Source organism: Gallus gallus, chromosome 13, assembly GCF_016699485.2.
Source record: "Gallus gallus isolate bGalGal1 chromosome 13, bGalGal1.mat.broiler.GRCg7b, whole genome shotgun sequence".
Lineage (NCBI taxonomy): Eukaryota > Metazoa > Chordata > Aves > Galliformes > Phasianidae > Gallus > Gallus gallus.
In genome coordinates, this window is record NC_052544.1 from 12,596,596 (window position 1) to 12,621,027 (window position 24,432).

The following is a 24,432-nucleotide window of genomic DNA, read 5'->3' on the forward strand; positions in this document are numbered from 1 at the left end:
CTGGAGCTCATTACATCCACCTGGGAGCAATGCGGTGCGGGGCTGCCTAAGAACAGGTGTAGGACGCCGCCAGCTGTCCTGCCGGTCCCCTGATTGCTGGGCTGCACGGTGTTTGGCTTCGGCCTTGAGCCCTATAGTGAACAGCACGCTGGAGTTTTCACCAGCAATATAATAGCACGGATATACCTCCCCAGCCGATACGTGGGTGAGTGCATGCCAAATGCCCGCAGCTGGGGAAGCAACCACGCCCGGGGGCTGCAAGGAGCTCAGTGTCACCCACTCCGAGCACGGGCAGCATCCCAGCAGCTCCTCCTCCCGGCCGGGTCCTTCAGCCAGGGTGAACATCGGCGAATCAATCTGAATCGATGGCAAGAGAGAAATGGGCCGTGCAGCTGTGGGCGTTAGGTGGCAGTGCGACGATACCCGTCCTGCTAAAGAGTGGGAGAGGGGAATACTTAGAGTGTGTGGGGTGCAGCAGGACAGAGAATGAGAAATTCAGTCTCAGCTCTGTATATATCCCCTAAAACGCCCCCTCCAAAAGGGAGCTGTTCTGCATAACGCGGCCTCCTCCTGAACAGCACCACGGTGATCACCAGGATGCACTGACAGCAGAGGCAGGCGGCACTCTGTGCCAGGACAGAGCATAACGCAGAGCTCAGAGGGGGATGCCGTGGGTTTGGGCCTCCCCCCCAGGCTGATGCCTCTGCCTCCATCCCCCCAGGTGCGAGAAGCTGGCTGAGGAGTGCCAGGACAACCCGTGCCAAAACGCCGGGCGCTGCGTGAGCACCCAGGGCTCCGTCCGCTGCATCTGCCCATCAGACTACCAGGGGGACTACTGCACGCAGCCCATCATCACCCCCGCCATCGTGCCCACGCATTGGGCCGTGGGCCGTGAGGAGATTGCCGAGATCGCGGCTGGCGTGCTGGGGGCAGCCATCCTGGCCGTGGCCTTCGTGTTCATCCGCAAGCGCTACCGGCGCCGGGCCAAGGCCCACAAGCCGGTGGCACGGGAGGACCCTGACCTGCTGTCCAAGAGCGAGTTCTCCAAGAGCGTGGGTGTGGGCACCCAGGCGGTGCCGCCCATCGAGCTCAACATCCTCAGCGACGCGGCCCACAACAACCTGGACCGGGCGGCGCCGGAGCAGCGCAAAGCCAGCGGTACCCCCGAGTTCGTCACCTTCAACTCGGCCAACGGGCCCAAGCACCGCGGCACCATTGTGTGCAGTGTGGCACCCAACCTGCCCCCGGCCCCCCCATCCAACTCTGACAACGAGTCCTTCGTCAAGTGCACCTGGGCCAGGGAGGAGATGGGTCAGTAGCCACAGCTTGCTCTTGCTTTTATCCCTGGGGGGGTTGGATGGAAGCTTTGTGAACGTTGGAGACCAACGGTGTTGGGGAAAGGCAAGGAAAACGTGGGCCAATGACATCCAGGTGCCTTCACTGGCTCTTCCCCCACTCATAAATACCAGTATTCAACTTCAGCTTGTCCAGTTCACTACAAAATCAGCAGGGAATGCATTAATGAATGGCCTGGATTCCCACACACCCAGGCTAAAAAGTCCCTATAACAAACAGTAGTGATGCTTAGAGAGTGGAAATCAAGATGCTAAAATTCAGTGTGAGTTTTAGTGGCATCCCCTGCATCAGCTGCCGGAGGGATCACAACAGAGGGAGACAGCCCCAGGCAGCCAGGTCCCTGCTTGGCCTGGCCCAGAGCTCACCTGGAGCTCAGCAGCATCAAGGACAGCTGCCAGAAGGAAGTGCCCAAGTCAGAGAGCTATAGATAATCCCAAGTTGGAAGGGACCCGTGAGGATCACCAAGTCCAACTTTGGGTCCACGCAGGGCCACCCAAAAATCAGACTATACCAGAGGTAGAGAGAAAGAGAGGTACAGAGGGAGAGCTCCAGTGAGTCGCTTGCTCTGCCCCATCCTGTCACTGCGCCAGCTTCTTGCACCCATGTGGCACGATGAGGGGTGCCTTTTAGGTCCCAGTGGGAGCCCCAAAGCCTCCTCCATTCCCAAGGCAGACATTGCAACTGCCCACTTCCCATCACTCCCCTTTTTGGCTGGCGCATCTCCTGCAGCTCAGGCTCCTACAGCAGGAATTAGCAGGATGGAGAAAGCAGCCTCCACAGCACACAGCTAACGCAGCTCTGTTTCCTTCCAGTGTACCCAGCAGAAACAACCTACTGGCCGCCACGCTACCTGTCCTCCGACGTCCAGGAATACTCCCACTACGAGATCATCCAAGGTCCCCCCGCTGTGCCCTCCTCCCACCCCCCTCTTCCCCCACCCCCCCCTCCACCGGCAGACCCGGAGCCAGTCACTCTCTATGGTGGTTTCCCTTTCCCGCTGGACCAAAGCAACAAGCGGGCGCCCATCCCTCCCCGCTACAGCAACCAGAATCTGGAGGACCTCCTACCGCTGGGCCCCGTGGAGATGGCAGCATCCCAATGCCAGAACGAGTACACAGCCATCAGCTATTACCCAGCCCAGCTGGTGCAGGGTGAAGGTGCCCCATACCCACCCGACCCCGGCTACAAGCGGGTGAGCATGCGGCTGAGCGTGGCCCAACCTTCCTATGCTGACTGTGAGGTGGGGGCCCATCCGCCCGCCCTGCGCACCCAGCCCCCACCACCCCCCAACTATGAGGGCTCCGACATGGTGGAGAGCGACTACGGCAGCTGCGAGGAGGTGATGTTCTAACGGAGGGACTCGTCCTTGGGATGAGATGGGATGCGCCGGAGCTGGCACACGGTACCAGGGGATTTGCGGTTCCCCTGGCCCAGCTTGCAGCATCTCCCCCTGCGTGGCTGGGCTGTAATTTGGCTGGATCCTTGTCCCTGCACTGCAGACAGAGGGGAAATGCTCCAGCCACAGCCGGGATGTGGAGGATGCTCCTGGGATGCCAATGACTAATGCACCTCGTGGGCACCGCACATCTCCCACTCTGCGCTGCCCGGCCATGGGGAGGAGCAGAGCAGCACCACAGGGACAGCAGTGGTGGAGGAGGCCCGGAAGGACCAGCAATGGCCGAGCCCAGGTGGCACGCAGGTCTCCCTGCATCCAGCTCTGGCACTGAGAGTTCGCATCAGGGTGATGGTTTGCCCTGTGGGACGGTGCGGTTGGCGCACAGCCTCTTCTCCATCTGCTCCCCAGGGTGAGAGATAGGAATACGCAGCCAATGCCACCAGCACAGCCTCACTTGGCAAAAAAAAATCCAGGAAAACAAACTTAAATCCATTTCCACAGAAGAACCAAGCACCAAGGAACAGACTGAAACCTACTGCAGGGCACTCAGCCCCAGAGCTATGGGCACAGAGACTGGCACAGCCATGCCCACAGCTCTCATGGTCTCCACCTGGTGACAGCGGTACCCGGCCCTGCCACCCCCTGCATGGGGTCCTGGGTCTGTTGTATCCCAAATGGACCAAACAAACTGCGCCCAGCTGGCACCTCCAGCACAGGACAGGCACCAGGCGCTGCCCCCAGGCTGGCCCATCCGTCCTCATGCTTGGGCTTGTATTGTTTCTTGTAAGAGGTTTACTTTGGTCGGTTGTTCGATGTAATATTTTTTTGTTGTTTCGTTGATTTTTTTTTTCTGGTTTTTTTGCAAAGTATTAAAAGAGTTGGTTTGTTTTTTTTTTTTACTGTTATGATTTCATTGGGTAACTCTGATTCCTTCGCAATTAGGATGTGGCTCCAGCAAAGGGCAGCCCTGAGAACACCTCAGTCTGCACAGCTGCACCCCAGCACTGCACTGGTGCAGCACTTGCAAGCAAGGCCAAGTTCCCCAAAGCCATAGGAAATCACTGGTGCTGACAGCACAATGCTGCCCCAGGCACCCCAATGGGGTCCCCTCACATCTCCCAGCCCTCCTCCTTCTCCGGACGGATGGGGAAGAGAAGCCCCACCTCATCCTGGAGCCCCTCCACGTAAAAAATAACTCTTATTTATTGATTAAAGTGAGATACATGATTCAGGTGCTGCAGCAGTGGGCAGCGACCCACACTGACAATATCCATAGGCACACAACACAGACATTAATCACCTTTGTATATACACAATTCCCCTGGTCACAGAGCAGCTACAACACACAAGCATCCCGTTTTCGCGTACCCCTGGTCCCATACCAGGCCCTCCTGGTATCCCACGTGTTTCCCACCAGCCCACTGTGCTTCAGCCCAATAAAACCAAGAACTCCACCAGACACTGCTCAACATTGCCAGGGTGCCCCGTGAGCGCAAAGTGAGCTCGGTGCTATGCACCACTCCAGCAAACCCACCAACCCCAGTGCTGGGGACACACACATCACACAGCTGTACCCCAAAACAGGGCCGTCCCTCCAGTCGGGACTGCCAGGCATCCCCTGCCAGGGGACAGCAGTGCCAGCACTGGGCACAGATATTGCACCTCTCCCAGCTGCAGGGAGCTCACAGCCCTGCTGGCTGCATGCACACCATTCCATGTGCCCTTCCCCTCCTGAGTGCAGCTGCACCACCAGTAAGAAGTACCCAATGGAGGATTCATGTGCTCTCATCTGCCTTCAAAAATAAAGCAGGAGAAAGGCAAAGTGTGGCAAGGCCAGAGTCTGTGCCACCCACGTGTACCTGCCCCAATACCAGCAGCAGGAGGAGAAGAGGGAGGAGTGCACCTCCTGCTGGGAGCTGCCACCGGGGCCAGGAGGGAAACCAACATGATCAGTGTTCTTTTTGGAGGTGTAACATTCAGTGGGGGGCTGCAGATGCAGCCGGAGCGCAGCAAACAGGCGCTGTGTTTCTGCAGAGCACAAGCTCTGCACACCTGAATTCCTAATGCCAAAAACCACGTGAGGGGTATGTGTGCAAGGAGAAAAGAAAAAGGAACAAATAGAACCTTCCATGCCAGCCCTCTCTGCACGAGAGAGCTGGAAACCGGAGCACAGCAGGACCTGCACCAGCAGTGCTCACACCCAGCGCTGCTCTGCGTCCCCAAGGGCCGAGGTGAGGAGGCAGCTCTGCACCTCCCAACTGAGCTGAGGTTTCTTTGTTGCTGTAAAATAAAGTGCTGAGGGGTGGGGGGGATGGGGAAAAAAAAAAGAATCAAAACAAAAAAAACAACAAACTGGCACGGAGAAGAGCAGTCCCAGAGCGATGGGATGGGGGGAAATATGGGAAGGATTTAAAAAATAATAATAAAATAAAAAAAAATGAAGTCTACATCCCCGGCATCCCCCTCTCCCCAAAGTAACTATGTACAGCAGCGTGGAGGGGATGAGCGCTGTGCCACCCCTCACCCCTCGCAGCCCAAACCCACCGCGTTGTGCAGGAGGAGAAGGCCGAGCACCCAGCCCGTGTGCCACCACCCGATGGGGACTGTCACTGCCCCGAGGTGCTGGTGCCATTGATGACAGCAGCGGGCGAAGCCAGCTCCACCAGCGCCTCGTAGGTGCCCACCACGAAGCCGACGAAGCCGAAGAGGCTGATGAGCACATCCTTGGCGATGAGCAGCGGGTGCATGCCCTCTGTGTAGTAGGTGGCGATCTCCAGCAGCGGGGGGAAGATGAGAGCCAAAGCGCTGCTGCTGACCGAGCCCACCAGCGAGATGACGAGGTCCAGGCGGGGGATAAGGATGGCCAGAGCACCTGGAGGGAGAGGGCAACGCGGGGCGGTCAGGAGCTCATAGAATCACAGAGTTGTTCGAGTTGGAAGGGATCTTTAAATGCCATCTGAACTCCTCTACTCTGAGCAGGGGCACCCACAGCTCCACCGGGTGCTCAGAGACCCTCCAGCCTCACCTTGGCTGCCTGCAGGGATGGGGCATCACCACCTCTCTGGGCAACCCGTGCCACTGCCTCACCACCCTTACCATAAAAATCTCTCTAAAGCCTTCTGTTCTCAGCCTGTCCTCCAGGGGAGGTGTTCCATCCCTCAGATCACTCCGTGGGCCTCCTGTGGAGGAACTCCAACAGATCCACGTCTCTCCTGTACTGAGGACTCCACGTCTGGACACAGTACCCCAAGAGCTGGACCCTGCTCTGAGCTAGGAGCTGTTGAAGCAAAGCTGTCCCACGCCACTGCTTGCACGGTGACCCTGCAACTTTCTCTGAGCTTTGAGCAGAAGGCCGCGTGCTGCCAGCAACGGCTTCCCAAGCAATTAAGGCTTTTCATTGTGCTAATGAAGTTCCCCATGTGCTGCTGCAGAGGTCTGGGCAGTGCCCCAGCAGAAGGGTGCTGCTCACAGAAGCATCCCCAGCCCCATCTCCCCCGCACCCCCCCCAGGTCTCTGCCTCACACCTGGGGAGCTGTAAAACCTCAGAGAGCCCACAAAAAGAGGAGGCGTGGGGAAAAACCCACCCTGAATGAATGTGTGTGGTTGGTAAGCAGTCAGAGCCCCTCTGCCCCCAGAGCACAGCCCGGGGGAGAACATTTGCAGCAAAGGAAAATCCCCCAGGAGCCTCCTTCCAGCTTCCAACGAGTGGCTGCAAACCCCATAGCATTCAAGCTCCAAGAGCACTCACAGCACCGGATTTTGGGCAGCACATCCTCAGCCCACCCCCCAGTGCTCTGTGGGCTCCCAGCAAACATAAAGAACCCCCTCCCCCCCTAAAACAGAGCTGAAGTGCCAGCTGCAGCCCTGCGCCTCCGGGGGAACGGCCGTGCTTTGCTTTCCGCAGGGATCCATTCCAAGGGGGTTTTAAGGGCGCTGGGTTTGAAGTCTGAGCTTGAAAGACACCCATACACCAAATTGCATCCTCTCTTTGCAAGCCAAAGCCACGATGTTCTGTGGCCGCACGCTCACACCATGAATATTCATGCAGCCCCCCTCCCCAATTGCTTTTATCCTTGCCAACCGCAATTTCTTATATGGAAAGATAAGGGGAGGAGGTACAAAGGCACCAGCGCCCTTCCAACACCCTGCTGCTTTTGCACCCCAAAGCAGGGGCCACGAGTGCTGCTGTCAGCCCTGCTCCCCCAGGCTGGTGCACCCCAACTTCTGAGCCTCCCCAGCACCAGAGCCCCATGAGATCTCAGCTCTGTGGGGCAGGAGGGACAGAGCCAAAGATCAAACGTTCCTGAAGCTCTGCCACGTGAGGGTGGGAAATGGCAGAATGGACACTGAGAGGCTTTTCTCCTCTTGTTTTGAGGAAATGAAAGGCAGCAAGATCAAAGCTTCCTCTTCTCACGCGCTGAGCAATAATGGGATGGGGAAGCTACTTTGGCTGCAGAGCAAACACGGACACACAGCTCCTGGCCATGATGCAGCCAAGCCCAAACCAGAGCTGCTGGGACACAGGATCAGGTCTGATGCTCAGCTCTGATGCACTGGCAGCACCACGCCGTGCAGGAACGCTGTGCTTCGGGGGGTGATGCCTGGAAGCCCAGTGAAGCGTCTCAGCTGTGCTGAGAACAGCAAGGATTTAGTTTACAGGAATCAGAGCCAGCCAAAAATCAGACACCCCTGCGCTTCACTGAGCTGATGCCCCTTAAGCTTCCACAAACTTGCTTTTCCCAGCTCAAATCTTTCCCTTTAAGCAGGCAGATAGGCCAAACCTCATTCCCAATTGCTGAGATTGGCCGAACTTCAAACTCATGGGAGCAGCTGCACATAACAAATGACTTCTACAGCAAGCACTAGGCTGTACCTTAGTACAGAACCGGGACAGATCACAGCCCTCCAAGAGGTCTCTGAGCTCCTACACCCACTAAAAACCACCTGAAAAAGCCTTCCAAGCCCTCGCCTCCAAGCTGGAGGAGCAGAGGGCACCCCCAAGTCTTGCCATTCTAGCCAGCACGTGACTTCTGGGTGAGAAGAGATCACTCTTGCCACATCTGCACCCTTCCAAAGCTCCAATGTGGGCTACCCATGCACCAGATCAGCTGCTGGGATGCATCCTACAAAATCTGATGGGACTTGATGGCTCCTCCAAATTCAGTGGGATTCAGACAAGGCTCTGGGATAGGCTGCTTCCTACTCACAGGTGATGCTGACCAGGACCACTCGCAACAGCAGGTTGACCAGCCAGCCCCAGCGCTCTGACACACGGGCGACCAGTGGTGGGATGATGATCTCAGCAGGGACGTAGAACTGCACAGCGTAGGTGAAGAAAATCCCAAAGGAGAAGAGCAGCTTGACAGCTTGGTACAGCCTGCAAATGAGAAGAAGAGAACAGTGAGATGTACTGCTGTGCCAATCCAGGAATTGGACTCGATGGTCCCTACGGAGCGCCTCCAACTTGGGATATTCTATGATTCCAACCCCATAAAGCAGAGCAGGAACACTCTGCCTACAAGGACTTCTGTGTCCCAGCTCTTTTCCCTTCTGGAACATTAAAGGGTAATGCATTCAACACACCAAGACACCTCTTGTGCAAGAGACAGCAAGGAGATAGCACAACATCCAAGCCATTGCAACATGCCCACACCTAATTAGAGGCTCCAGCAGGTCAGCAGTGGGGCCAGCAGCCTCCCAAGTGCTGCTTCCCCTTAGGAAATCTCCTGGGCACAGATGCAAAGGACTGTTCCAAAATAAAAGCAAATTATACAGAGCGGTGTTCTGCTCCTAACTCCTCCCAGGGGCACGGGGATATCCGCTATGTCTCTGGCCTGGGGGCTGGAGCCCAACATGCTCCTTGACATGAGGCACCCATCTGCATTTCTAGACACTCACGTATGCCAGTGCTGCACAAAGCAACGCATCCTGCAGGGTCAGCACTGCTCAGAGGGGTGAGGGCTCTGGCTGCCCGCCCAGGTCAAGGTCTGCAGTGACACAAGGTGACCACACAAGGACAACACCCAGATACCCAAGCGTTAGGAAACACCCCGACCAGAGATGGGCAGCAGCACCGATACTGCCCACAGCCTGCAGTGCCCGCTCTCAGCCCATGACCCAGAATGGAGCTGTGTCCATCACCCACCCCCAGAAGTGCTGATCAGCTTGAGCTTCACTGGGAGAACTCCACTTCTGGGTTGAACAAAGGAAAAAAGCTCCTTTTTTCCTGTTTACAACCAGCTGGATTTTATCTTCTGGGAGGGCACGGAGAAGATAAAGGTAGGCTTTACTCGGGGAAACAGAAACCAGAGAGGCAGCAGAGCTGCATCCAGAAGGCTCAGTCAGCACCAGGACTGGGGCACAGGGAAGCTGGGAGTCTCCATCCTTACTGACACTCAACATTGAAGCGGGTTCTGCTTCGAGCAGGTGGTCAGACCCAACAGTCTCACCATACTCCCTCCAAACCACATTACCCAGCCATCCTGCAGCCAACAAAAGGCAGAGCTATCAGCAGAGTCCAGAGGGCAGCGCTCAGCCAAGCACACTGTGCTCCCAAGCCCAGGTATACAGTAGCCTTGAGCCACCTACCCTATACTCCTCGCTTCCTACTGCTTGATTAAGGGAAGGTCATAAAGCAATTAAGTGCTTGAAGGCAATCTATGTTTAAGAGACGTTATTAAAATAAAATTTAAAAAAAGGCTCAGATTAAGGCTGGGTCTCAGCTGTGCACGGGTCGGGCAAGGACAAAGGGCAGTCAATACCAAGAAGAGGAAGAGCTCAAGAACCAGTTCTGACCAACAGAAAAGCCAAGGCCACGCAGGGCAAGGAGATCCTCCTTTGGGCATCAGTTTGATCACTGCACACCTCCAACGGGCCGCATGCAGCCAGCATCTCCCCCTCCTTCCCTTTCAGGATGGCACCTTTCAGGGTGAAGCAACTCCGGAGGCTGCAAGGAGGGATTTCTGCTGAGCAGAGCGGTATTTCAGGAGGCTGTGGTCAGCCCTGGGCGCTGACACTCCTCACTCGAGGAAGCTGTGGTTATGGAGCAATGAGGCTGGAAAGCCCTGAGTCACCCTCTATCTCAACGATTCCAGCACACATTCGCTAAATGTGCTCCTGGAGACCTCCAGGCAATGGCTGCAGTGAGGGAAGGGTGCAGCATCCCCTGCTCAGACCTCACCTGTCCCCACACGGAGAGATCTTTCAAACCCAAACCCTTCTGACCCTTCTGCAGCTGCTGCCTTGTGCTATTGAATAGAAAACCCGCTGGCAAAGCACTTGTTCCCAAAGCAAACCTTCACCCATCACCTCCTGGGCAACACACGTCTGGGAATAAGTCCTCAAGGCTTCAAGCCGAGTTTCCCAGCCTCTGTCCCGGTTATTCGCCTTTAACAAGACAGATAACGCATTTCCAAGTTCAGTGTTTACAGCCTAGATCAGGTGTTATGCCAGGAGGAAACATGCACTGACACCGAAGCATTCCACGCTCTGAGTCACTGCAGACACAGCACTGATGTCCCGGGCTGCCAAAGGGCCACGCTGCTCTGCCCTGCCTCACAACCCCGCTCTGCCCACCGCCAGCCACAAAGCGGGGATGCTCCTAGAAACACAGATGTGATGCAGGATCTCCCTGTAGCCTGAGTCGCTTTACCCTCTTCTAAATGGAACGTGCTCCTTTGAAGCAGACACAGCTGAGGCTGCCAGCACTATGGGTCAGCAGCTGTGAGTAGAGGCTGGCAGTGTGACCCAGAGCCACACACAGCCCGAGACCCCATCTGGAAGGGCTCCCAACCCCACAGGTTGACCACGTCAGCCTCACAAACTCAAAATCCTGAGTCTTGCCCAACATTTGAATGCTAAGAGCCTCCACGCTTCTGGTCCCAAAGGTAGAGAAGCTGCTTGCATTCCTCCTCCAGGATAAATACAGAGCCCTGCACCACACAACCACGTAACCCCAAGGGAAAAATCCAAAGGGATGTGGGTGACAGCTCCTCCGGGTGGTTCTGTCCCCCTCCAGGCTCACCCGGGCAAGTAAGGACAACGTCCCCAGGCAGCACTCACCAGCAGTTGGGCAGGTTGAGTGTTATGCTGGCCTGGATGGCTGCCCCGAAGCGCAGGTAACCCAGCACACCCAGGCTGATGTACAGGATGGTAACGATCGTCATCCCCACGTAGAGGATCAGAGGGAACTGCCGTGGGTTCTTCATCTTGTTTTCCAGAGGCAGCACCTGTGAGAGGAGCAGGAAGAAGAGGAAGATGGAACAGGGGGTCCCATCCCATTCCTCTGCATTCCCAGCCCTGTGGGGTAACCCCAGGGCTGAGGACTGCCCTCTGCATCCAGGGCCTTGCACAGCACCCAGGGCCACGCAAGGAGTCTGGAGACCCCACCAGCTGCTGCCCCAGAGATGTGAATCCTCTGCTCCCAGCCCAGTGAGACAGTGCCAGTTATTACCCACAGTTATGGGCTGAAAAGGCTGAAACCCTTTTTCCTCTCCCTGCAAGTACGTATGGGCAGATTGCAAACAGGTAAGGCAATAAAAGAAGGGGATAAAAGAAAGAGCAGGGACAACCCCCTGCCTTTATACTACCATTTGCTTCAAGTATTTCAGCAACTATTTCTTTTTTATAGCCGTCCTTGGGTGGTGGGCATTTCAAGGAAAGAGGAAGGGACACAGCTGCTGATGTAGCAGGATCAGAATAGGTTTTATGTGCTGCTCCACCTCTCAGCTCTGCGTGTGTGCACACCGTGCTCCAGCACGAGCCCTCTGTCCTGGGCACAGCACTCTGCAAACGCCCCTCCTGCACGGACCTGGCATGCTGCAGCCCCGTGTTTACACTGCTATCTCATATTACGAGATGAAAACACTTCTTCCTACTTTGAAGGGAGCTCTGGAAACAACCCGCAGCATCTCAGTGGGCCATTATGCTTCCCGCCCACCCCGCCTCCTTCCCAGCTCCTCTGTTTACAGACGTGGCCAACCCGCTCCTTTTATCTTTTTGTTGCCCTCTTTTCTTTTTTATGTTTTAATAAAAATTATAAAGGAATAAAAAGAGCTTTCCTACTTGTATACATTAACCATACGGTGTGTATTTTATGTGCAGCCCAAGACAGCTAGCTCAGTGCGGTGCAGACCAGCCAGAGGTGGGATGCATACATTTACAGCCTCATACACAAGGCACGTGCCAAGCTGGCACTGTGTGGGCTGAGGCTGTGTGGCTGAAGCAAGGTGATGCTAGCAGAGAGGGGAATGGATCACACGTTACTGTGCTATGCTTTTGCCCCCAGGTTCTGGGATCCAGGCTGGTACCAAGAGCCAGGATCTGGCTCTGATCGCTCCCTTCCAGTGGAGCCAAAGGCTCTGTGAAGCTCCTGGACAGCCCAGCTCACGGCTCACGGTGCCCAACCTGAGGTTTGGAGCAGGAGACAGCCTGGAGCCAACAGCATCACCCAGAAGCTGAGGCTACAACCTGAAAAATCCATCTGCAAATACAGCTGCGGTGCAGAGCAGGTGCTGACTGCAAGCCTGAGCGGGGGCTGAGCCACACACTGGGACTTACCACCCCGATGCCTTCAAAAGCAAAGATGGCTGTGCCAAAAAACAGAGGGTAGGTCTTCCAGGCTGCGGCGAGAGGCAGAGCTTTGGGATCCGGGATGTCCTGGAAAACAGCCCGCATGAAGCTCAGAGCACAGCTCATCCCCACAGCTCCCTTCCCCATGGGGCAGAGGGAAAAGGCACTACACACCACCACCGCCCCAACCCCACCACCAAGCTCTGCCACCACACAGGGCATCACAAAAACGAGGGCGGCGCACGTACCCTGACAATGTACTGGTAGATTACAACAAGGCTGATGAGCATGGCCACGTTGGCCAGCATGGAAAAGATGGACAGGACCTTGAGATTCTGGATGAACGACAGCAGCACCACAAAAGGCAGCAGGGAGAGCATGTAGAGCCGGGAGTCCATGGTGGGCATGAGGGTCACCGTCCTGTTGGACTGGCAGTCAGTGGTGGTGCTGTTGGCAGAAGATACAACCTGGGAAAGCACAGGAATGCCCGATGAATCCCATCGGGATGGATGTTGGAAGCCCACCCCAGGCCAGGCAGACTAACTGTGCTTTTCCTGATAGGCTAAGGGAAAGATGAATGACTTCTCTTTCACCCCAAAGGGACTCCAGGCCACGTTCTCAGCTCCACAAAGGGTTTTGGCCAAGGAATTGGGTGGCTGAGCCTCCCCAGAGCACAGGTGTGCTGCCCACCGCTGAGAGCAGTGCACCCAGCTCCATGTAAAGAAGCAAAGGGCAATGCTGTGGTGGGAGGAAGCTGACTGTGGCTGTAGGAGCACACAGGGGGAGCGATGCTCAGCATCATCTGCACAGCACTGAGCCACGCAGGGGCTGTGAGCAGGGAAGGATGCACTGGCGGCTTCCTGCAGCACAGGAGCCAGGCGGGTTCAGGGTTTCTGTTTATTTTCTCCCAATGCTTGGCAGAAGGAAACTCTTCCAACACAACCTGTAATTAAGCTCCAGGGCCACGGGATGAGGCAAAAAAAAACCGGAATGCAAACAAGACCGAGAGCAGCTCGTGCCAGGCCCAGTGCCACTGTGCACTGCTGTCCACACGGAGTATCGATAAGGCAATTAGTGAGCTGGGCAGCACATCAGAAGCACAACGCTTCCTCTGTGACCCCATTCCTGCCTCCCCACCCCAGGAAGGAGCCTCTGCTCCTCTTGGCCAATACAGGTGGCTCCGAGCCATCCTTCCAAAATTGCAAGGCATCTCAGAAATGCTCAGGTATAGGATTTGTGCCTTCCAAAGCAGCACCCACCATAGAAACCAGAGCTTTGTTGAGGGAAGGGCTGGGACACAACGGAAGCCTCACCTGCCTCAGATTATCAGCCAGAAAGACAAAGTACACACAGCAGAAACCCAGCTGAGTAAGGATCAGGAAGAGTCCCACCACACGCCTAGGAAAGGAAAAGGGCACTCATTAAAGGGGCCATTCAGAAATAGGGGCACGCCTGGGTTAGCTCAAACCCAGCAGCAACGCTCCTTTCCTCAAAGGCTGGGATGTGCAGGGTGCTTCTCTTCCGTGCTTGGCAAAATGAACATAACCCCACCCAGCCCCACAGACCTTGGGCTCCCCCATCCCCACTCCCACCCTTCAGGGGGGGCTCAGCAGCAGCCAACGCTGCCACATGCATTATTCCCTCATTTTTTAAATCAGAGATTCACAGAATCATTAAGGATGGGAGAGACCCCTAAGATCCCCAATTCCAACCCCAGCCCACCCCCACTGTGTCCATAACTACATCCTTCAGTGCCACATCTCCATGGTTCTCAAACACCTCCAGAAATGGTGACCCTCCCCTCCCCTCCCTGTGCTGCTGCATCACTGCTCTTTCTGAGAAACGTTTCCTAATCTGCAGCCTGAACCTCCCCTGGCACAACGTGAGGCCATTACCTCTCATCCCACCAACACCGCAGATGCTTCTCCCACCTTTTCGGCACTATACTGAAATAAGGGCACACCCCTTAAGACTCATCTGCCTAAGCGAAAGACCCCAGCGTTACCCTCCTTTTTTCCTGGTGCTGTTTGCCAGCACTGCCCCGACATCAGCTACAGCCAAGCCCTGCCCGGGGGCAGCAGTACCTTCCCCAGACGGCGTGTGTCCGAAGCCAGGAGATGGGTGTTGACTCCAGCCCATACATCACAGCTCCTCCGTAGTCCAAAAACTGCTTCTGGAACCTGTCCAGAGTGGGGAGAGAGAGAAGGAAGGGACGTCAGCTCAGTTCTGTGTTCTATGGTTGCACTCATGGGTAAACAGCTGGTGGTAAAGCCCCTCCTGGCTGAGGCCTCACGTGGACAGCCTGCTGCTGGGAGGCTTCAGGGAAACCCCAGGAGCCGGAGGGAAGGATGGAAGAGCTGTGGGAGGACAGGTGCTGCTCCTTACCTGTAGCAGAAGTGGTGGGCGCATTTCACCAGGATGCTCATGCAGTGCACAGCCACAACACCCATCACCAGCAGGCTCAGGGGACCCAGCTGAGGGGAGAGAGGGGAGAATAACCCCACAGGAAGTCCCAGATATGGGAGGAACGAGCATCCTGTGGCAGTTGGGATGTAGCAAAACACCAATATGAATTGTTTTCCAAAACTATCTTCTGCACTGCTATCATAAAGGTAACAAAGGGAGCATAGGCTGGATGAAAGAAAACTGTTTTCTGCCTCATTTAATCCTTTCTATTTCCCTGCAGAGCACGGCACGGGGAGCACACAGCAACCCCACCGCCACAAGGTGAGGAGCTGCTTACCAGGATGCCGGCGTTCTTCAGAGCCAGGGGCAGCCCCAGCAGCCCGGTGCCGATGTTCCCCTTCAGGAGGTGGATCAGGGTCTGGTACCACCTGAGGGACAGAAGGTGGAGGGATCATAGAACCACAGCCCTCAGCCTGTCCTTGCTGGAAGGGTCGTGGGACCCTTCTCTGCACACGCTCCAACAGGAGCGCATCTCTCCAGCACTGAGAGCTCCACGTCTGGATGCAGCACTCCAGATGAGGCCCCACCAGGACAGAGGGGCAGGAGATCACCTCCCTCACCCTGCTGGCTGCACCGCTTTGGATGCAGCCCCCGGCTCTCCCCCACCCCACACTCACGTGGTCCCGTTGCTCTCCCCGAAGCGCTGGTAGGACTCGGGCCGGGCGAAGCCGTTGATGCCTGCAGGCGGGCTGCCCTCCGGGGTCACGTCGGTGGAGCTGTAGTCATTGTAGTCCTCGCTGCGCAGCCGTCGAGTGGACATGGCCCCTGAGGATGGAGCAGCGTCAGCAGGGACATCCGGCCCTGTGGGGACACGGGGCTCCATGGGGACAGCCGGCTCCGCCGCCCCAGGCTCTCCGACACCGGCCATGGCAGGAGGGACCGACTGCTGGTAGGGCAGCTGGCAGCGCAGCAGGCATTTATAGGGCAGCGCGCCCGCCCCGGCTGCCAGCCACGTGGCCCCAGGTCAAAGGCCACAAGCACTTTGCCCCGGGCTGCTGCCCCCGTTACGGGCACACCCACGGGGTGTCCCTTTGCAGACACCCACGAGGAAGCGGCGCGTGTGCTGCACAGGCACGCTTCCACGGCCCCATTCCTCCCGAGCTTCACCTGCAGAACTTCACCACTCCTTCCGCATCCCTCAGCCCCCACCCGGGTTCCAAAGGACGCTCCGGGGCACGGGGACCCGTCTGTCCCCCCCCCTCGGTGCCACCACCCCGACGGTCCCCGAAGGGCCGCGCGGCGCAGCGCCCACCACGGCCGCAAACCGCACCGCTCCGCAGCGCGGCTCTTCCACGCAGCACCGCCGCTTCACCCGGGGGGCCGGAGCGGCGCGCGGCACGCAGCGCAGGAGCAGCACGCCCAGGCTCGGGGCAACCCAGCAACGCCGTAAATCACAGCGCGGCCGCGTCACGGTGCCCAGGGCCGGCCGGGCGATGCGAGCAGGTGAGGATTGCGGCCGGAGTTTACGCAGGGAGCTGTTCGTCATCGGCCACGGGCACGCGGCGATGCGGGAGGGGCCACCCGCGCCAAACAACCCCTCCCGCGCGCCCCCCGCTCCGCAGACAGCCCGGCTGCTCTCACCGCGGACATCGGGCACCGCTCAGCGGCGCGCCGCTTCCACGCGTGTTTCTGCCCCACGCGCAGCGGAGATCACCGCCTCGCGGCCGGACGCAGCCCACAGATGGCCTCACCCGGAGGCCGCATCCCCACGAGCCGCCGACCACCCCGAGCCCCATAGGCTGCCACCGCACCGCGCCACGCCGCGCCCCACCCGCCGCCGGCCCCGCACCTCGCCGCCGCCCCGGCCGGCCGGCCCCGCTCCTTCGGCCGCGCCGTCACGTGACAGCCCGCTCAGCTGACCGCGTCCGGCCGGCGCATGCGCACGGGGAGAAGTGAAGGCGAAATGGGAGGAGCGGGGCGAGATGGGCGTAATGGCGCCCCTTCGTGGGCGCGCGGTAGAGCGGCAGCCCGGAGCTGCGGGGATGGGCGCGGGGCTTGGAGCGCCCTCTGGCGGGAGCAGAGCGTCACTGCAGCGTGTGCCGCCTGTACGGCCCAGCAGTAGGGCCTGCCGGTAGGGCCTAGCGGTGTGTCCCACCAGTATGTCCCGCCAGAGAGTCCCTCCAACACGTCTCACCGGTGTGTCCCATCAATGTTTTCCCACAGGCACGTCCCGCTAATGTCCCACCAGTACATGTCCCAACACCGCATCCCTCCAGCCTGCTTCCCCCCAGTACCACCCTTGCACAGCAGCTGGCCCCATAGTCAGCCTACAGCACCCAATACCACCGCCCCCGTGCACCACTTCCATTTCATCCCAGCCTCTGCCCTCCCAGCACCACAGGGCAGCGGCTCCACTTTCTGGTAAAAAGATTTATTAAGAACCTGCCTGAAAGGAGGGCGGCAGTGGGGCACGGGCAGTGAGCGGCGAAGCAGCAGGAGCAGGGTGGGAGGGTGAGCTCTCCTCCGAGCAGAATGACCCCATGCTGCAGCAGCAGCAGCAGGGTGAGATGGGGAGAGCTCCGGGCACAGAGCACGGGGAGCACAGCTGCAGGCTGAGTATCTCCCACTGCTCCATGCTGGAATTAAGGCACACACAGCGCTGGGAGGAAGGGCAACCCTATAAGGTGTTGGGCAGGGAGTGATGGAAGCGGTGGTGATGGGTGACCTGCACCTCCAGAGCTGATACAGGCATGGGGGGGTCACAGTGGTATCACTGTGACTGAGGGGTCCCCAGATAGGACCTGGGCTGCTGGTCCTGTGTTGCAGTGCAGTACCCTGCCCCAGCTCGGTCCCAGTGGCAAAATGAGATGAATGGGACCCCCATCTGTGCTTCAGTAGAGGTGGACGGGGACACCTGCACGGCTCACCCTGCACCCCTCCAGCCCCTGCATTCCCCACGTGCTCCCTCCTTTCCACCTTCAAGAAATATTGCTTTTCCCTGGAATGTTTTTCTCTGAAACTCCCTCGATGGGATTAAGACAAGTTAAAAAAAAAGAAAAGAAAAGAAAAGAAAAGAAAAGAAAAGAAAAGAAAAGAAAAGAAAAGAAAAGAAAAGAAAAGAAAAGAAAAGAAAAGAAAAGAAAAGAAAAGAAAAGAAAAGAAAAGAAAAGAAAAGAAAAGAAAAGAAGAAGAGGGGTAAGAGTAAAAAACTGTTACCCCAAAAGGCTGGGGGTAGGCTCCAAAGTCACCCCGTTCCAGGCTGGGGACAGGGGTGGCAGGGTTGGGGACAAAGGGACAGCAAGGGGGGACCTTCTGTGTTAGGTAGGAGAGGGTTCACCGAGTGGGTACACAGGGGGGACCTCCGCCTGGCAGCAGTCTCTGACCCTGCAGGTACGGGGCTGGGCAGAGCTCCTGAGCCCACCCAAAGCTTTCCTCTCCTCCTGCTTCAAGTGTCAGTTTGGGACCACAGGGAGGGACAGGGAGATGTGTGGACAGACAGGGCAGCAGATGCGGGACGGACATGGGATGGGATGGAGAAGGGATGAGGATGGGGTGGGATGGGGTAGGACGGGATGAGATGAATTAAAAAGGCAGCGGGGAGAGGAGGGACGCCCCCAGCCCCTCACTGGGACTGCAGGGAGAAGCCCAGCTTGACACAGGCGAGCTCCTGCCCCTTGTTGCTGACGACCGCCCGCACACGGTAGTTGCCGTTGGTCATCCAGGAGGGCAGCTCGACGTCGGGTAGGGCGAAGTCGCTGGCGGGCAGTGAGTAGGAGCCCTGCAGAGAGAGGGGCTGTGTGAGCCAACACCGACCCCACAGCACCAAGGGCAGCCGGTTGTGGGACGTACCGCCTTGAAGGGGCAGTGGCAGGGGATGCCGTAGGTGAGCAGCGGCTCCGGGCAGGGCATGCCGGGTGGGATGAGGTTGTCGAGGATGTTGCACACATCATCATAGGTGCAGCTGCCCAGCTGGTCGATGCAGGGCAGCTGGATCCAGAGGTCACCCAAGGCCTTCTCCACCACCAGCACCGCCTGTAAGAAAGGACACTGAGCACCCAGCCCTCCCCTCCCGACCTACAGAACCTTGCGGGTGCTCTAATTCTGCTTTCAGTTCCTCCCATCCCATTGGTTCCTCTTCCTCCATCCTGACCCTCTGAGCAAACCCCGGGTCCTTCCCCCTTCTCACTGCCCCATACCATCCGGCCGGGAGAGGGCACCCTGCCCTTGACGTCCCCAAGAGCTGCCCATTCCCATACCCATCCCCGGGCATTTCCAGGCTCCTGGGGGGTTGTGAGGCTTGCTGCCCTCCCTCGTCCCCATACCCACCTTCAGGGGGGAGGTCATGGCCTTGCTGCTGCTCACGGCCGCGCTGATGCGCAGGTTCCCCGGGATGCTGATGGGGTCGGGTGCCACCGAGAGGCTCTGGAGCACGACGGGATCCCTCCCATTACCACAGTCCTCCCAGGAAAAGCCACCAACCTGCAGCACCGGGGACAGGAGAGGCAGATCCTAAACTTTGCCCTGGAATTCTGGGGGGACTCATCACAAACAGAAGACGACCTTCATCCACCCCAAAAAAACCCAGTGACTTTTACCCTCTGTGCTTCTCAAACATCCAACTCTGTGAGCCTCGGGATGTTTCAGGAACTCTCCATCAGCAAGCAATTATAACGACCCCTTTTTTGTGCTCATTTTCTCCAAAACAGCGTTTCCAGGCTGCTGTTTCCACCCCAGCCTGGAAATGCTTTGCATACAAAGAAGGTGAACGTTATTTTTCACGCCAGCTCCAGTTGCAGAGAAGGGGTTGTGAAAGCAAAGGCAAGAGCCGGCGGAGCAGCAGAAGCTGCAGCATGCTCTTGGGGTGCTGGGGTTGGAGCGGCCCCCAGGCAAGCTCTGTCCTGGGAATTGGTTCACACTTAGCACTTCAAATGGGGTTTAATATTCCCATATTCCCCGGTGCTCGGGGGAAGCTGCCGGGCCTGACTCATCCCACTGCTCACTGCTCCTCCAGACACCTCGTGGCTCTGATGCTGAGCCAGTTCAACTCCCTCAGTTGCTGGCTGAGGGAGTCTGGCAAGTCCCGTGGGGTAATGGAAACCCACAGGATGCCACTCGGGTGGAGGACACAGCATGCATGCCCTGCTAAGCAGCTCCGTGGGCTGGGGGCTCAGAATGCAAAGTGTGGACTGAAGCGGTGCACGGTGCCAGCAGTGCCAGCAGCTCCTGCCCCACTGGCTGCACCTCGGGCAGTCCCAGCTTTCAGGACTGGGAGAGCCGGTAGAGCAGAGGAGGGGATACGGAAACCACAGAGGGAAGATCAGTCGGGGCTGAGGTGGGAGGATGCCCGGGCTGTGCACCCCGAGCAAGTTTGGCTGCGGCTGCCCTGGAACTGATGGTGGTTGTATGTCCCGGTGAGGCTGTATGACTTTCTGAGGCCGTGCGTCCTGGTGAGGCCATGTGCCCCACTGCATACCTGCTGCCCCAGCGGCACCGCTGCCCACGCAGTCTGTGTGCAGGGCAAGCCGGGGCATGGGGCAGCAGCGCATCCCCACTTTTGCAAGAGCCCTGAGCCCCCGCTCCTCCCCACCCGCGGGTCTGCAGGCAGAGACGCCCCACGGGAGGGGAACGGCGCAGCGTGGGTGCGTGCGGCTGTGCACAGCCCGTCCTGCTGCTTCTCAGCGCCCCATCCGACCTGCTGACCCTCTCCCCCAAGCGACATCGGCTTCTCGGGAATACCAAAAAGAGATCTTTCCCTCCGCATCACGTGAAAGTCACGCAGAGGTTCCCCAAAGCTGCCTGAATTTCCCACGCACTCCAGGCGGTGCGTGTCGGTTCCGTGCGTGGGAACCAGGGCTGCGCGCCGGGAAGGCGCACAGAGGGGAGGGATAGAGCCGAGCGAAAGGAGGCCGCCGGGTTCCGGCCGAAGGGATGCGGCCACACTGACGTTCCTCTCCGCTGGGAGACGGGCTGAGGCCGAGCCCGAAGCTGCAGCCCTGTCCCCAAGGCGTGGGGGTGTTTGTGGGTTCCCCGCAGCCCCCTCCCTCCCCCCCCACGTCCCCTCTCCCCGCAGCAGCGAGGCAGGGCCGGTCCCTCTCACCTCCCGCAGCATCCTGGGGCCGCTCCTCTCCACCAGCAGCTGCGGCCGCGCGGCGCCGAGCACCGCCGGGCACAGCGACGGCGCGCAGAGCGCCAGGAACAGCCCCGCCAACAGCATCGTCCGGGGGGGTGCGGGGGGCAATGCAGGAGGACAGCGAGAAGGAAAGCAGCGCGGCTGGCAGCGCAGTGCTGGGCTGCACCCTGCTATCTGCTCGCCCGGCCCATCTCCTGATTCCCCTCCCTCCGCCCGTGCGTGCTCACACACCGTCCTGCCCTCTTTTTTTTTTCCTAATTAATTCCTCCCTTGTGTGGGTTGGTTTGGGTCATGCTCGTATTTTGCAAAGAGCAGGACTGGAGCGCAGGGATGCTGGGATGGGAAGCGGTTCCCAGGCAGCACGGGGGGGCATTCAGCTCCCCCAACCCCATAGCCGTGCGCTGGGGCCGCTCCCACCCCGCACCGCGCAGCCCCCATATCCGATGCCGTGCGTGCTGCGGGGGGGGGGGGGGAACGCAGCTGGGGGGTTTGCCACCCACCGCCCCCTGCCCGTTACTTCAACATTGGACCCCCCCGCCCAGTCCCACTCCTCCCCCTCCGGGTGCCGCTCCCCAGCTGTTCTGCCTCCCCCCATTGGCAGCGGGGCCAGGGGTGGGCAGGGGGGACGCGAGTGAGGCCGCTCTCAGCCGTCCCCCTCCCCCCGTACGGAGACACCCGCTGACCTTCCCGCACCGCTCCCAGCCCTGGGCTCATCCCAGTCCCTGCTGGGCTCTATTTTTAGCTTTCCATCCTTATTTAGCAGCGCGGCCAGCCGGCAGCACGCAGGGAGTGTGCCGGGATGGATGGATGCTGCTCCCATCATCAACGACAACTGTCACTGATCCCCCCCTCTGGCTTAAGGGCTGGGAATAAATAGCCCCATTCCTGCCTGCCCTCCTCCTCCTGGGGAGCGGGGGGGTGGGGGAAGTTATCCCCAGGATTGGTTTTCACTGTGGGGCCCCTGAGCACAGCAACAGGGATGGGGATGCATGGGGAGAGGTGCGGGCACAGCTGTGCTTGAGCATCTGCACTGTGTCCCTTAGCTTCCATGGCAGGAAAAGTTTTCGTCCTCCATCCCCATCCTTTCCCCACTGCATTTTTGCACGTGAAAAAGAAAAACAGCACCAACAAAAAGAGAAGAACGAGTTCTAATGGCAGGTTAAGCGCATCCCTCTGGTAGGAAACCGACAGAGGCAGGAATGCTGTGGAATCACTGCTCTTTCCCCAGGGCAGCAGCAGGTGTGACCCACATCCACACAGAAGGAGATGCTTTCAGGGCCCCGTCTCAGACAGAGCTGCAGAGCTCTCCCACCCACTCAGCAGCACTCAGTCACGAGGTCTGCACCGCTGTGGCCAAACATCTTTGATTTGCATAGAAGGGAAGCAGCCGACGGATGGGCAGCGGAGATGGTGACTTCATGGCTTGTTTACAGCAGCGATCCCTGAGCAAAGCATGGGGGCCAAAGGGCGCAACCACGAACCCCCCCAGGGCTCCGTGTGCAAACTCCTATGCTGGCACCCCCTGCACCCACCCCACTGCATCTGGGGCTGGAGGGAGAGCCGGGGCACTTCAGCAGCTTGCGTAAGGACTTCTCTTATCCATCAGCTTTGGCAAACACTTGAAAGCACCATCGGTACAAATTAACTCGGCGCTGGGTCAGCAGGCGCCCTGCTTACGGGAATACAGCTGAGTGTGAGACAAACCCCCCCCCCCCCAAGGTTCACTTTTCCAGGCAAAGCCCTTGAGATGCCTCCAGGTGCTGCCGTTCCTGGGAGCATCCACTCTTAGAACCACAGAACCAATGGAGTCAGAAAGACCCTTAAAGGCCATCTGCAGTCAGCAGGGGGACATCGCGTTGACTCTGCCCTGCCATCACCCAGCACCCAGCTGGAAAGGTGTTCAGTGGTAGAAAGGCATTGAGACCAACTCCAGAGCAAACCCTACAAAGGGAGCAAATCGTGCTTAGGGGCTGAGGGGAGGGGCAGAGGCAGCAGGGCTGGCAGGGAAACCTCCAGCAGAGCTCATCCTGTGCAGCCCACACAGGAAGGACTGGAGAAATGGAGAAATTGCTAAAAATGAAGTTAAAGTCAGAGAGCTTTGGGGTGACCCAGGTACTGAGTGTAGGGTCATACGGGGGCTACAGAAGTGGGGTGCTGGGGCCGGCCCCAACGCATGGGCCCCTTCCCAAGCCCCAGCTCTGCCCCCACACCTCCTGCAATGCTTCCACAGCCAAGAGAAGCCCCGCGTGCAGCCAGGCTCTGCAACACAGGGACACCTCAGCGCATTCCCTCTGCACCCCACAACCACCCCAAGTTCTACAACAGCATGCGTGCGAGGCACGATGCCAGCTGGATGCTCAGCTGCGTGCACAGCTGCTTCTGTCTCAGCAATGCAACTTCGGCCCAAAAATACACACATCCTTTTGTGTTCACCTCCGAGATCTGGACCAGGATTTTTAACTAACCCCGGAGAGGTGGAGACCTCGCAGCCTTTTATCCCAGCAGCGATCTGCTCGGCCTGCCAAATAAGTGCTCTCCATGGGGATGGAGACCTGCCCCGTGCATTGCTGCTGGGAGATAAGAGCAGGGACGCTCCCGGTGGTTCCAACCATAGGGCCGACGCCAGGAAGCAGCTCTGACTCACAAACTTCACCCAGGTGAAGCAGCATCTACCGGGAGAGGATGTGGCATCTGGTCCCACTGGTCTCCACCCTCTGATCCCAGCGACATTTCACAATCCCACTGGGAAGAGAGGTGTTCCCACCACCCCGCGGGGTTACCAGGAACACCGCCTGGCAGCGCAGTGACGGAGCACCTCCAGCACCTCCGTCACCTCCTGAGCTGGGACGGCTCCCAGGGGCTGTTTGGACAATGTCAGAATAGGAACTTGTTGACAAAAACTGGCAGTGTTTCCATACGGACACAGCCTTGTGATCGGGTTGGGATGCTTATTTCAGCAGTGCTGGGTATGAAGTTGGGTTGTTGCTTTTTTTTTTTCTTTTTTTTTTTTTTTTTTCAGATCAGGACTCTTTCTTTTCCTTTTCTTTTTCTTTCTCTTCTTTTTCTTTTTCTTCTTTCTCTTCTTCTTTTTCTTTCTCTTCTTTTTCTTCTTCTTTTTCTTCTTTTTTTCCTCTTCTTTTTCCTCTTCTTTTTCCTCTTCTTTTTCTTTTTCTTTTTCTTCTTCTTTTCCTTTTCCTCTTCTTTTTCTTCTTCCTTTCCTTTCCTTTCCTTTCCTTTCCTTTCCTTTCCTTTCCTTTCCTTTCCTTTCCTTTCCTTTCCTTTCCTTTCCTTTCCTTTCCTTTCCTTTCCTTTCCTTTCCTTTCCTTTCCTTTCCTTTCCTTTCCTTTCCTTTCCTTTCCTTTCCTTTCCTTTCCTTTCCTTTCCTTTCCTTTCCTTTCCTTTCCTTTCCTTTCCTTTCCTTTCCTTTCCTTTCCTTTCCTTTCCTTTCCTTTCCTTTTCCTTTTCTCTTTCCTTTTCTTCTTCTTTTCCTTTTCCTTTCCTTTCCTTTTCCTTTCTTTTTCTTTTCCTTTTCTTTTTCCTTTTCTTCTTTCCCCTTTCCCTTTTTCTTTTCTTT

The 24,432-nt window shown here is 57.7% G+C and overlaps 3 protein-coding genes across 7 annotated transcripts in view; 1 reads left to right on the forward strand and 2 right to left on the reverse strand.

Moving 5' to 3' along the window:
• The window catches only part of FAT2 (FAT atypical cadherin 2), a 48,285-nt gene extending 44,640 nt beyond the window's left edge, over positions 1–3,645 (forward strand). Inside the window, exons 23-24 of the mRNA XM_414584.8 lie at positions 722–1,311; positions 2,169–3,645. Coding sequence (XP_414584.5) covers positions 722–1,311; positions 2,169–2,707 — 1,129 coding nt within the window. The 3' untranslated portion in view covers positions 2,708–3,645. The remainder of the gene's footprint in view (positions 1–721; positions 1,312–2,168) is intronic.
• Positions 3,646–3,937: 292 nt separating this feature from the next.
• Positions 3,938–16,632, reverse strand: SLC36A1 (solute carrier family 36 member 1). 5 transcript variants are annotated; one of them, XM_004944940.5, is made up of 11 exons: positions 16,578–16,632; positions 15,406–15,553; positions 15,066–15,156; positions 14,708–14,796; positions 14,407–14,502; positions 13,636–13,720; positions 12,571–12,789; positions 12,311–12,409; positions 10,814–10,980; positions 7,960–8,129; positions 3,938–5,624 (listed from the first exon to the last, which is right to left on the reverse strand). In XM_004944940.5, exons 2-11 carry the CDS (start codon positions 15,546–15,548, stop codon positions 5,359–5,361), a joined length of 1,425 nt encoding a protein of 474 aa, XP_004944997.1. In that variant the 5' UTR covers positions 15,549–15,553; positions 16,578–16,632; the 3' UTR covers positions 3,938–5,358. The 5 variants fall into 5 exon arrangements, with proteins under 5 accessions (XP_004944997.1, XP_001233582.2, XP_040503108.1 ...); XM_001233581.7 differs by having other exon boundaries at positions 15,406–15,589; XM_040647174.2 differs by lacking the exon at positions 12,311–12,409.
• A 1,259-nt stretch (positions 16,633–17,891) lies between these two features.
• On the reverse strand, positions 17,892–21,027 carry GM2A (GM2 ganglioside activator). Its single transcript, XM_040647175.2, has 4 exons — positions 20,826–21,027; positions 19,055–19,207; positions 18,578–18,760; positions 17,892–18,506 (listed from the first exon to the last, which is right to left on the reverse strand). Exons 1-4 carry the CDS (start codon positions 20,940–20,942, stop codon positions 18,351–18,353), a joined length of 609 nt encoding a protein of 202 aa, XP_040503109.1. The 5' UTR covers positions 20,943–21,027; the 3' UTR covers positions 17,892–18,350.
• Positions 21,028–24,432: the final 3,405 nt, after the last annotated feature.